The 13,273-nt window shown below is 47.3% G+C and overlaps 1 protein-coding gene across 1 annotated transcript in view; it reads right to left on the reverse strand.

The window, feature by feature from the left end:
- Positions 1-6,860, reverse strand: part of eif2ak3 (eukaryotic translation initiation factor 2-alpha kinase 3) — a 92,276-nt gene extending 85,416 nt beyond the window's left edge. Inside the window, 1 exon segment of the mRNA XM_055644369.1 lies at positions 6,564-6,860. Within this exon segment, the coding sequence (XP_055500344.1) occupies positions 6,564-6,760 (197 nt within the window). The 5' untranslated portion in view covers positions 6,761-6,860.
- Between the last annotated feature and the right edge of the window lie 6,413 nt (positions 6,861-13,273).

Genomic DNA, 13,273 nt, shown 5'->3' on the forward strand with positions numbered 1-13,273 from the left:
TATCTGGCCCTGGGAATTTATCGGCCTTTAATCCATTCAATTTATCTAACTCCACTTCCCGGCTAACCTGGATTTCACTCTGTTCCTCCATCTCATTTGACCCCCGGACCCCTGCTATTTCCGGCAGATTATTTATGTCTTCCTCAGTGAAGACAGAACCAAAGTAGGTATTCAATTGGTCTGCCATGTCCTTGTTCCCCATGATCAGTTCACCTGTTTCTGACTGCAAGGGACCTACATTTGTTTTAACTAATCTTTTCCTCTTCACATATCTATAAAAGCTTTTGCAGTCAGTTTTTATGTGCCCTGCCAGTTTTCTTTCATAATCTATTTTCCCTTTCCTAACTAAGCACTTTGTCCTCCTCTGCTGGACTCTCCCAGTCCTCTGGAAGGCTGCTTATCCTGGCTAATTTGTACGCTTCATCTTTTGTTTTGATACTATCCCTGATTTCCCTTGTTATCCACGGATACACTACCTTTCCTGATTAATTTTTTTGCCAAACTGGGATGAACAATTGTTGTAGTTCATCCATGTAGTCTTTAAATGCCTTCCATTGCACATCCACCGTCAACCCATTAAGAATCAATTGCCAGCCTATCTTGGCCAATTCACGTCTCATACCCTCAAAGTTACCTTTCTTTAAGTTCAGGACCCTTGTTTCTGAATTAACAATGTCACTCTCCATCCTAATGAAGAACTCAACCATATTATGGTAACTCTTGCCCAAGGGACCACGCACAACAAGACTGCTAACTAACGCCTCATTACTCAATACCCAATCTAGAATAGCCTGCTCTCTCGTTGGTTCCTCTACATGTTGGCTTAGAAAACTATCCCGCATACATTCCAAGAAATCCTCTTCCTCAGCACCCTTGCCAATTTGATTCACCCAATCTATATGTAGATTGAAGTCACCCATTATAACGGTTTTACCTTTGTTGCACGCATTTCTAATTTCCTGTTTGATGCCATTCCCAACTCCACTACTACTGTTAGGTGGCCTGTACACAACTCCCACTAGCGTTTTCTGCCCCTTAGTGTTTCGCAGCTCTACCCATATCGATTCCACATCCTCCAAGCTAATGTCCTTCCTTTCTATTGTGTTAATCTGCTCTCTAACCAGCAACGCTACCCCACCTCCTTTCTCTTTCTGTCTATCCCTCCTGAATATTGAATATCCCTGGATGTTGAGCTCCCAGCCTTGGTCACCCTGGAGCCATGTCTCCGTGGTCCCAACTATATCATAGTCATTAATAGCTATCTGCACATTCAACTCATCCACCTTATTACGAATGCTCCTTGCATTGAGACGCAAAGCCTTCAGGCTTGTTTTTACAACACTGTTACCCCTTATACAATTACGTTGAAAAGTGGCCCTTTTTGATTTTTGCCCTGGATTTGGCTGCCTGCCACTTTTACTTTTCACCTTGCTACCTATTGCTCCTACCCTCATTTTACAGCCGTCTGTCTCTCCGCTCGCACATTTAAGAAACCCTTTCCCTTTAACTCCATCCTCAACGATCCCATTCGACAACTCACCCCCCTTATTCAGTTTAAAACCACCCGTTTAGCAGTGGCAAAACTGCCTGCCAGAATGCTGGTCCCCCACCTGTTAAGATGCAATCTGTCCCTTTTGTACAGTTCCCCCTTACTCCAAAACAGATCCCAGTGATCTAAGAATCTAAATCCCTGCCCCGCGCACCAGTTCCTCAGCCACACATTCAGGTCCCATATCTCCCTGTTCCTGCTCTCGCCAGCACGAGGAACTGGAAGCAAACCTGAGATAACAACCCTGGAGGTCCTGCTTTTCAGCATTTTTCCGAGCTCTCTAAAGTCACGCTGCAGAATATTCATCCCCTTCTTTCCGACATCGTTTGGGCCGACATGCATTACCACTTCCGGCTGTTCACCTTCACCCTTGAGGATTTTCTGCACTCTGTCCGTGACATCCTCGAATCCCGTCTGTTGTATGAACCGGGGTTGTGGAAATGTCCTCATTCTTCAGGGAACGGGGGTTCCCCTCCTCTACTTTAGATGAGGCTCTCACCAAGGTCTCTTCCATACCCTGTAACACTGCTCTCTCTCCCCATCCCCCCCCCCCCCCCCCCATTCGTAACAAGGGCAAAGTCCCCCTAGTCCTCACCTTTCACCCCACTAGCCGTCACATACAACAAATAGTCATTTTCGGCACCTCCAACGTGACCCCACCACTCGCCACATCTTCCCATCTCCCCCCCGTCTGTTTTCCGCAAAGACCGCTCCCTCCGTAACTCCCTGGTCAATTCTTCCCTTTCCTCCCGCACAATCCCCTCCCCGTGCACTTTCCCTTGCAACCGCAAGAGATGCTACACTTGTCGCTTTACCTCCACCCTCGACTCCATTCAAGGACCTAAGCAGTCGTTCCAGGTGCGACAGAGATTCACCTGCATCTCCTCCAACCTCATCTATTGCACCCGCTGCTCTAGATGTCAGCTGATCTACATCGGTGAGACCAAGCTTAGGCTTGGTGATCGTTTCGGCCGTTCCGCATTAACCAACCTGATCTCCCGATGGCTCAGCACTTCAACTCCCCCTCCCATTCCGAACTTTCTGTCCTGGGCCTCCTCCATGGCCAGAGTGAGCACCACCGGAAACTGGAGGAGCAGCACCTCATATTCCGCTTGGGCAGTCTGCAGCCTAGTGGCATACACATTGAATTCTCCAATTTCCGGTGGTGCTCACTCTGGCCTTGGCCTCTCCCTCTCCCCCTCCCCCCCCCTCCCCTCACACATCAGTCTGAAAAAGGGTTTTGGCCCAAAACATTGCCTATTTCCTTCGCTCCATAGATGTTGCTGCACCCGCTGAGTTTCTCCAACACCTTTGTCTACCTTCGATTTTCTAGCATCTGCTGTTCCTTCTTAAACAACCAGGGCTGTGGAGTCGGAGTCCTTGAGTCGGAGAAATTTTGGTGCTGCTGGAGTCGAAGTCAGTAAAAATGTCCCAACTACGACCTCAACATAAATTTCAGAGACTACGTAAATTGGAAAAAAAATCCCACTATTTAAACATACCGCACACTTTATTTCCACCCGAGAGAATGAGAAGTTCGGAAGAAAGGGCTACTACCTGAGAAATCAGAACAAGAAAATGAAGATTGGAGTACCAAATCCTTCTCCTCTTAGAATGATGGTCAGATTTTGTAAAATCGTTAGATAAAATTGAACAGTCAAGAGCAAATCGTTCCTGTTTAAACGTGCAAAGGCAGCCTTTTGATGTTAAACTAATGGAATTTAAGGAAGATTTTCTTGGTCGTTTAAAAGTAGAGAAACATGATTAGGTAGAGAAAAATGCTGGAGAAAAACTGCGGGTGAGGCAGCATCTATGGAGAGAAGAAAATAGGCAACGTTTCGGTCCGAAATCCTTCTTCACACTCAAATCAAATATGATTGATCACCTAAACTTACAGTACAATAAGTCATCCCTGCTTATCCAGAAATAGTAAAATTTGCAGCTATACCACCCACTCAGGTCAGTGTGGAGAGACTGTTCTCTGCACTGAAAATAATTAAATCAGATTTAAGAGTTTCAATGAAAGTGGATCTAGCAGAAGCAATTCATTCCTAAGGACAAGTTATTAATAAATTTAAGATATCTGCTTTTGTAGCAAACTTGACTATGCATTTAATTTTAATTTCTATTGCACAACAATTTTTTTTGTCATAATTTAGTCATTTATCTCATACCTGTGGCTTTAGTTTAATACATTTTGGAGTAACGCTTTTATAATTTTTAAGGAATTTCGATGGAATTTTAATTTTGTCATATTTCTATATACAATTGTTTTTCTTTTAGCATAATGAATTATGTTTTTTTTTCCCCAAGAATAAACAATAAATTAGCCACAATAGCATAGCTACAACCGTTAGACTCAAAACTTCAAGGACATGGATTTAAAAGGAAGCCTGATGATTCTTGTAATTCTAAATTAAATACCATCTTGTGTAAGGGTATGAGAAGGCAGGAACAGGGTACTGATTGTGGATGATCAGCCATGATCACATTGAATAGCGGCATTGGCTCGAAGGGCCGAATGGCCTACTCCTGCACCTATTTTCTATGAACACCTATCCATGGTCTCCTGCAATGTTGCCTGAACCACTGAATTACTCTAGCGCTTGGTATCTATTTTCAGTAAACCAGAATCTGCAGTTCCTTGGGCCCAACAAGACTTGGCATAGACATGCCAACATACAAACATCCAGGGGCAAAGAATATTCAGAAACAGGTGATAGCCATGAAATGTTTGTAAAATCTTATCAGACATTGTTCCACCTCAAGTATATTCGGTATATTTAATGAATACTTAGCCTAGATCTTAAAGTAGATGTAACGATATGCATCTGCGCTGTTGTGCTACATGGTCAGATGATTGCAGTCACATGAGTTTACTTAAAGAGCATTGTTACATTTTACTGTTTAGTCTGGATAGCATCCAACAGGTAGGAGAGTAAATAGAGCTGAACAATTCAAAGGAACAACAAATAAAAATTCAAGACCAGAGGAAATCTAAAGCAAGGTTTGTTTCTAGCTCCGGCACGTGGAACTGCACCCCAGGATACAAAGCTAACTATTCAAAAAGTAACTACTTATTCCAGTAGATCACTATCAGTTTATTCGTGTTAACTAGGATTTCTAACTAGGATTTCAGTCATATTTGAACCAGCACTGCTTTCTCACCTACTCCCTCCTCTCATACTAGAAATGTTGATTACTCTCAAAGATTCCCAAACAGGACCCCTGTCAGTTTTGACGTTTGAAAGATGAGATTAAGATAAACCTCAAGACTCTGCCTGGGAGCATAGGGAGACGGTAGGAGGTGTTGGGGAAAGGAGATAACAGCGGGGACTGGACCAGGGCATTGGGGATGGGGAGCTGTTCAGGACCGGGGTGTTTGGGGATAGGGAGATGGTGGGGGCTGGACTGTTGGGGATGAGGGCGACTGGGGACTGGACCGGGACGATAAACATAGAGACAGTGGGAGATGTTGGGGAAAGTAGATACCGGTGGGGACAGGACCAGCGTGTTGGGGATAGGGAGACGGTGTTGGGGATAGGGAGACGGTGTTGGGGATAGGGAGACGGTGTTGGGGATAGGGAGACGGTGTTGGGGGATGGGGGATAGGGGAGACGGTGTTGGGGGGATAGGGAGACGGTGTTGGGGGATAGGGAGACGGTGTTGGGGGATAGGGAGACGGTGTTGGGGGATAGGGAGACGGTGTTGGGGGATAGGGAGACGGTGTTGGGGGATAGGGAGACGGTGTTGGGGGATAGGGAGACGGTGTTGGGGGATAGGGAGACGGTGTGTGGGGGATAGGGAGAGGGTGTTGGGGGGATAGGGAGACAGGGGGAAAGGAGATAACAGTAGAGAACAGGGTGTTGGGGATAGGGAGACGGGGGAAAAGGGAGATAACGGTGGGGACAGGACCAGGGTGTTGGGGATGGGGGAGACGGTGTTGGGGATGGGGAGAGGGTGTTGGGGATATAGGGAGAGGGTGTTGGGGATAGGGAGACAGGGGAAAGGAGATAACAGTAGAGAAACAGGGTGTTGGGGGATAGGGAGACAGGGGAAAGGAGATAACAGTAGAGAACAGGGTGTGGGGATAGGGAGACGGTGTTGGGGATGGGGAGAGGGTGTCGGGGATCGGGAGAGGGTGTTGGGGATCGGGAGAGGGTGTTGGGGATCGGGAGACAGGGGAAAGGAGATAACGGTGGAGAACAGGGTGTTGGGGATGGGGAGACGGGGAAAGGAGATAACGGTGGGGACAGGACCAGGGTGTTGGGGATGGGGAGACGGTGTTGGGGGGGGGGAGAGGGTGTTGGGGATGGGGAGACAGGGGAAAGGAGATAACGGTGGAGAACAGGGTGTTGGGGATAGGGAGACGGGGAAAGGAGATAACGGTGGGGACAGGACCAGGGTGTTGGGGATAGGGAGACGGTGTTGGGGATGGGGAGAGGGTGTGGGGGATCGGGAGAGGGTGTTGGGGATCGGGAGACAGGGGAAAGGAGATAACGGTGGGGAACAGGGTGTTGGGGATAGGGAGACGGGGAAAGGAGATAACGGTGGGGACAGGACCAGTGTGTTGGGGATGGGGAGAGGGTGTTGGGGATGGGGAGACGGGGGAAAGGAGATAACGGTGGAGACCAGGGAGTTGGGGATGGGGGTGATGGAGGGGGTTGGACTGCTGGGGGTGGGATTGAGTGGGGACTGGACCGGGACGATGAACATAGAGACAGTGGGAGATGTTGGGGAAAGGAGATAACGGTGGAGAACACGGTGTTGGGGATGGGGGTGATGGAGGGGGTTGGACTGCTGGGGGTGGGGAGCCAGTGAAGGGATGGACCGGGTTTAAGAGGGAACTGCAGATGCTGGAGAATCGAAGGTTACACAAAAAAGCTGGAGAAACTCAGCGGGTGCAGCAGCATCTATGGAGCGAAGGAAATAGGCAACGTTTCGGGCCGAAACCCTTCTTCAGACCAAGGGATGGACCAGGACGTATTGGGGGAGGGCAGGGGGTAAAAGTTACCTGGGCTTCTCCTCCCCGCCCGGCTCACTCTCCTCCGCCTCGTCGTCCTCCACCACCGCATCCACTCCGCTGCCTCCTCCTCCTCCTCCGGACACCTCCGCTGCCGCCGGCGGCTCCTCCCGGGCCGTCAGTCCGCCGCCCGCCGCCGCCGCCAGCAGGAGGAGGAGCAGGTTGAGGAGCAGGGCTCGGGTCAACATGGACACAGCATGAACAGGACGCCGCCACCAACACCACACACTCTCGCCGGCCGCCAGCTGTTCCCGGACGGTTCCGGCTCCGGCTCCGGCTCCGATTGACTCTGCGGTTTGTTGTGGTCCGATCACCCTCCCCGAAGACCCGCCCCCTCCACACCCCGCCCATTGGTTCAAACCTCCGTCAGTCATGTCCAATCCACCAATAGAGCACCGAGAAGTGGATTTTGACCGCGCTCTCCGCCTCCCATTTGCCGCTCATCGCGTCAGCCAGCGACTCGACGAATCAACGTCCAGCGAGTTTCATAAACTGCTTCCTCCCGCCCCCTCCGAGCAGCCTGATTGGTTGACGTTCCAGTCGATCAGCCACAATTCACCAATCGAGCGCCGGGATCTGGATTCAGGTTCCGCCCTCAGCTTCCCTTTGGTTGACGCTCAAGTCAGACGGCGTCCGGGCGAATCATCGTCCGGCGAGTGTCGTAGAGTTGGGGACGCCCTCCTTGAGTCCGATTGGTCGGGATGTACGTCACCCGGGCGCGTCCGGCCAATCGGCGGCGGGTGGGGAACGGGCGGGTATGATTGGTGGTGGAGGGTGTGTCTCCGACAAATCAGGGGAGAGGAGCGGGACGTGTGCGCGCGGGGAGGGGGGACGGGTGACAGTTGACGACCCGCCTCCAGGTCACGTGCGCCGCAAGTTCGGTTGGAAAACTTCCTCGCGCCTTCGCCGCGCGGGGGGGGGGGGATGACGTCACCGCGGGGACGTGGCCGCTCTGTAGGCGGCTCATGAGATGGGGGAAAGGGACTATAGGGACCAACAGCGCTCAAACTGCACTGCAACTTCACGCAAACTTTTCTTCACTGCTTCCTTTGTTATCACATGTACCAGGGTACAGTGAAATTAATTTTATTTTTAATGCAAACAGTTCAGCTGTTTGCATTAAAAATAGTAAGACTATTATCATTTGGAATAATAATAATAATAATTTTATTTATAGAGCACTTTAAAAATAATCATAGTTGCAACAAAGTGCTTGTACACTAGTCATTGTCACTAATCATTGACAAAAAAGTTAATACACACCAATAATAACAATCAAAAGAAATAGTAGGAAAATATATGTAAAATAAAGAAACATTAAAAACAATAAAAACAGAAGCAAAGTCTCAGGCATGGTCAAAAGCCAGGGATACAAATGTGTTTTAACACTGGATTTGAAGATGGACAGTGAGGGGGCCTGTCTGATGTGCAACTGCAGGGTGTTCCAGAGTGCCGGAGCAGCAACAGAGAAGGCTCTATCCCCTCTGAGCCTCCGATTAGACCTCGGTACCTCCAGGAGCAGCTGACCTGAGGGACCGGGCAGGAGCGTATGGGTGGAGCAGCCTAGAGAGGTAAGGCGGGGTGAGCCCATTCAGAGATTCAAAAACAAATAACATTTTGGAGGACCAAGAAACAAGAAAAGCATAGGATACATGGAAAAATAGACAATAGACAATAGGTGACTTTGAGCCAGCACCGCCATTCAATGTGATCATGGCTGATCATCCACATTCGGTACCCTGTTCCTGCCTTCTCCCCATATTCCCTAACTCCGCTATCTTTAAGAGCTCTGATGAAAGCATCCAGTGATTTGGCCTCCACGGCAGAGAATTTCACAGATTCACAATTCTGTGTGAAAAAGTGTTTCCTCATTTCGTTCTAAATAGCTTACCCATTCTTAAACTATGGCCCCTGATTCTGGACTTCCCCAACATCGGGAACATGTTTCCTGCATCTCGTGTGATCAATCCCTTAATAATTTTATATGTTTCTTTAAGACTCCCTCTCATCCTTCAAAATACCAGTGAATACAAGTCCGTCCATCCATTCTTTCATCATATGCCAGTTCCACCATCTCGGGAATTAACCTTGTGAACCTACACTGCACTCCCTCAATAGCAATCCTCAAATTAGGAGACCAAAACTGGACACAGTACTCCAGGTGTAGTCTCACTAGGATCCTGTGCAACTGCAGAAGGACTATTTGCTCCTGTACTCAACTCCTCTTGTTATGAAGGCCAACATACCATTAGCTTTCTTCATTGCCTGCTGTACCTGCATGTTTACTTTCAATGACTAGTGTACAAGCACAACCAGGTCTCGTTGTCCTTACCTTTTTCCTAATCTGACATAATTGAGATAATAATCTGCCTCCTTGTTCTTGCCGCCAAAGTGGTTAATCTCACATTTATCTATATTAAACTGCATTTGCCCACTCACTCAACTCAATGTATATAGTCATACACCATGGAAACAGACCCTTCAGCCCAAGTTATCCATGCTGACCAAGATGCCCTATCTACATTAGTTCCACCTGAGATAGACACAAAGTGCTGGGGTAACTCGGCGGAACGGGCGCTGGGCGCGCTCTTGCCTCCCGGTCACGTGCGGCGCAAGTTTGGTTGGAAAACTTTCTCCTGCCTTTGCCGCGAGCCGGGCCATGCTGGAGAGTGGGGGGGGGGGGGGGGCACTGATGTCACCCTGGGGATGTGACTGCCCTGGCGCGGCTCATGAGGGCGATGGGGAGGTATTACAGGGACTAACTGCACTCAAACTGCACTGCAACATTCCCCAAAACTTTCCTCACGGGCTCTTTATTATCACATGTACCATGGTACAGTGAAATTCCTTTCTTTTGTCACATTGTCCAGTAAGACGATTACCAAAAATGTTTACACTAGTGGGAGTATCTGGGACCGGAGGCGATAGCCTCAGAATAAAAGGATGTACCTTCAGAAAAGGGATGAGGAAGAATTTTGACAGAAGACAGACACAAAATGCTGGAGCAACTTGGTGTACAAAATAATGAGAGTAATAGATTGGGTAAAGAAGTTCATGCAAATTTCCCAGACTTCACTGGTATTTTAATTTTTTTGGTTTTCATAATCATAATCATATTTAATTAGCAAGTATGTTTTGCAACATATGAGGAATTTGATTTGCCATACAGTCATACCAATAAAAAGCAACAAAACACAAAATACATTTTAACATAAACATCCACCACAGTAACTCCTCCATATTCCTCACAGTGATGGAAGGCAAAAAAAAGTTCAATCTCTTCCCTTCTTTGTTCTCGGGGGGCCTCAAGCCTTCCGTTGACGGGGCGATCTTGGCTCCCATAGCTGGCAGTCGGGCCTTCGCTTTGGGACGATCAAGCTCCCGCATTGGGGGGGGGGGGGGGATCTCAGCTCCACCGCGCCAGGTGGTTGGACCCTGGATCAGGGCTGATCAAAACCTTCTGCGTCGTTTGGAGCTTCCCGACATCAGTCTCTGACCGAGACTGCGAGCTCCTCGACGGTGAAATCCACAGACCGTACGCGAGTGGAGCATCGATCCCAGGGAAGGGATTGGTTCCGATGGTAATTCCAGGCCCCACGGAGTGGTTCAGAGTCAGTCCCGAGCAAGGCCGCCAGCTCCATGATGTTAGGCCGCAGATACGATCCGGAATACTATCGCAACTTCGGCAAGGTTGAAAGAAAGTTTCTCCCAACCTCCTCCCCCACCCCCCACATAAAACAAACCAGAGAATATTAACACAAACTTTTAAAACACAATAAAACTAACAAAAAAAAGACAGACAGACTGTTGGCGAGGCTGCATTTCGTTGTCTCTGTACTGTACACTGACAATGACAATTAAAATTGAATCTGAATCTGAATCTGACTGCGCCACCCGGTGGTTACATATAGATCAGTAAGATTTTTACCATACATAATTACAATTCCCAATTAAGTATAAATTTAGGTCTGACGAAGGTACTCGACCCAAAACGTCTCCTATTCCTAAGGTCATACAACTTTCCAAAACTTTCTTCACTAGTTCTTTATTATCGGATGTACCAAGGCACAGTCCAGTAAGATATTCATACCACTGGGTTGTTAGCTGCCCAAGGGAAATATGATATGCTGTTTCCCAATTTGTGTTTTGCCCCACTCTGACAATGGAGGAGGCCTGGAACAGAAAGGTCAATGTGGGAATGGGAAGTGGAATTAAAGTGTTAAGCAACCGGGAGATCAGGTAGGTCCAGGCCTCCTCCATGGTCTGAAGAAGGGTCGTCAACCAAAAGGACACCCATTCCTTCTCTCCAGAGATGCTTCCTGTCCCGCTGAGTTACTACAGCATTTTGGTCTATTTTTGGGTTTAAACCAGCATCTGCCATTCCTGCCTACACAGGTACATAGATAGGACAGGTTTACAGCGATATGGGCCAAACGCAGCCAGGTAGGACTAGAGTGGAGATGGGTCATGTTGGTCGATGTGGGCAAGTTGGGCCGAAGGACCTATTTCCACTCTGTATGACTGTATGACTTTCTCATGCCACAAGTTCATGCAACTTTCCCAAACTTTCTTCACCGGTACTAGTGGTGGCCTGGACCGACCAAGGTACCGTGAAATTGAAATAGTCTGAAGAAGGGTTTCGGCACGAAACGTTGCCTATTTCCTTCGCTCCATAGATGCTGCCTCACCCGCTGAGTTTCTCCAGTATTTTTGTCTACCTTCGATTTTCCAGCATCTGCAGTTCCTTCTTAAACAGTTAAATTCTTCTTTTTTTGCACACAATTCAGTAAGATTATTGCCAAAAATCATTTCACTGGTGCTGGAACAACTTGGTGATTTTATAGAAGTGTACAAAATCCGAGAGGAAAAGCCGGGATAGAGTGGATGTGGAGAAGATGTTTCCACTTGTGGGACCGTCTATGACCAGAGGCCATATCCTCAAAATAAAAGGACTTTAGAAAGGAGATGAGGAGGAATTGCGATAGTAGACACAAAATGTAGTAAACTCAGCAGGACAGGCAGCATCTTTGGGTGACGTTTTGGGTCGAGACCCATCTTCAGAAGAATTTGCCACAGGTAACCTGTGCTTCAACCTTCATATTGTCCATGCTATAGATTGAAAATCCAGACCTACACGTTGAAAGATATCAATTCCAAGCTTATTGTAATATTTTATTGTGATCACAGCTTCTTTACAGAATTATTAATTAACCCTGCAGGAAAGAACTGAAGATGCTGGTTTAAATCGAAGGTAGACACAAAATGCTGGAGTAACTCAGCGGGACAGGCAGCATCTCTGGTGAGAAGGAATGGGTGATGTTTCGGGTCGAGACCCTTCTTCAAGTCATTCTTACATTGCACAGCTGTGAAATAAAACATCCTAGTCAGTCCCCAACAAAGCAACCTGAAAATACATGTTCTATATAGTCGAGTAATTAATTGTGGTGCTAGTTTGATTTATCAAGTTTATGGAATTTCTGGCATCAACACAATGGTATAAAGAAGGAACTGCAACTGCTGTATACAAAAAAAAAACACAAAGCGCTGGAGTAACTCAGTGGACCAGGCAGCATCCATGGCGAACATGATAGGTGATATTTTGGGTCGGGGTCCTTTCGACTGATTGTGGGGTGGGGTGGGGAAGGGGTGAGAGGGGAAAGGAAGCTGGAAGAAAGGAGTGGCAGCACAAAGCCTGGCAAGTAATAGGTGGATACAGGTGAGGGGAGAATTTGATAAACAGATGGTTGGACAAAGGCCAGAGATGATAAGTCAAAAAGTTTGAGGCAAAAGGATTGGGGATTGTGAAGCTAGAAGAAGGAATGTAGGTGATAGGGAAGAAATCGTCCCAGTGGGTCTCATTTTGTGCTGTATATTTCTGTGATGCTGTGATGAAGAAGAAAAAAACTCCATGGTGCTGAGGAAATGCTTCATTGTTAGATGGTGTGTTGTCTTTTGGTTCGGTAACTTGCTCTGTTCACTTTGTCAAAAATATTGCACGTCTTGAAGGAAAATAGACAAGTCTTTGGGTCTAAATTTCCCTGTCTCATTTCACTGCACTAAAGTAACAATAGCTTGCTGTTAATACAATTTCCTCCAAAGTTGGGAGAGGGAATTTGGTTAGACTCGTTCAAAACATTCATTCCGGAGTTCAGGAAAGAATTTTATGCCTCCATCTAGTGGAGGAAATGGGTAGTTACAGACAAAGAAAGTCCAAATCAGGAACCAGGACATGATGGAAATGTATTACTGACTTTGCTTTCTGTAATTTTGCCTTAGAAATTGGACTAAAACTAAACCTCCCTCACAGATATTTTGTTTCAGATGAAGGTAATACCATCTTCCTGTTATTTTAGTTTAGATATATGGCACGGAAACAGCCCATCGAGTCCATGCCGACTAACGATCCCTGCACACTAACACTAACCTACACACACTAGGGTCAATTTACATTTATACCAAAGCCAATTAACCTATAAACCTATTTGTCTTTGGATTGTGGGAGGAAGCCGGAGCACCGGGAGAAAGCCCATGCAGGATCGAACCCAGGTCTCTGGCACTGTAAGGCTGCAACTCTACTGCTGTGCCACCATACTGCTTTTTCTGGCTATTCATTGTTTTAACTTTGTTGGCAATGTGTTGGTGTAGATTTAGTTTTGGATATCAAATTTGTTTTTGTTACATTTCTGAAGATAACATATTTG

Source organism: Leucoraja erinacea, chromosome 1 (genome assembly GCF_028641065.1).
Source record: "Leucoraja erinacea ecotype New England chromosome 1, Leri_hhj_1, whole genome shotgun sequence".
Taxonomy (NCBI): Eukaryota; Metazoa; Chordata; class Chondrichthyes; order Rajiformes; family Rajidae; genus Leucoraja; species Leucoraja erinaceus.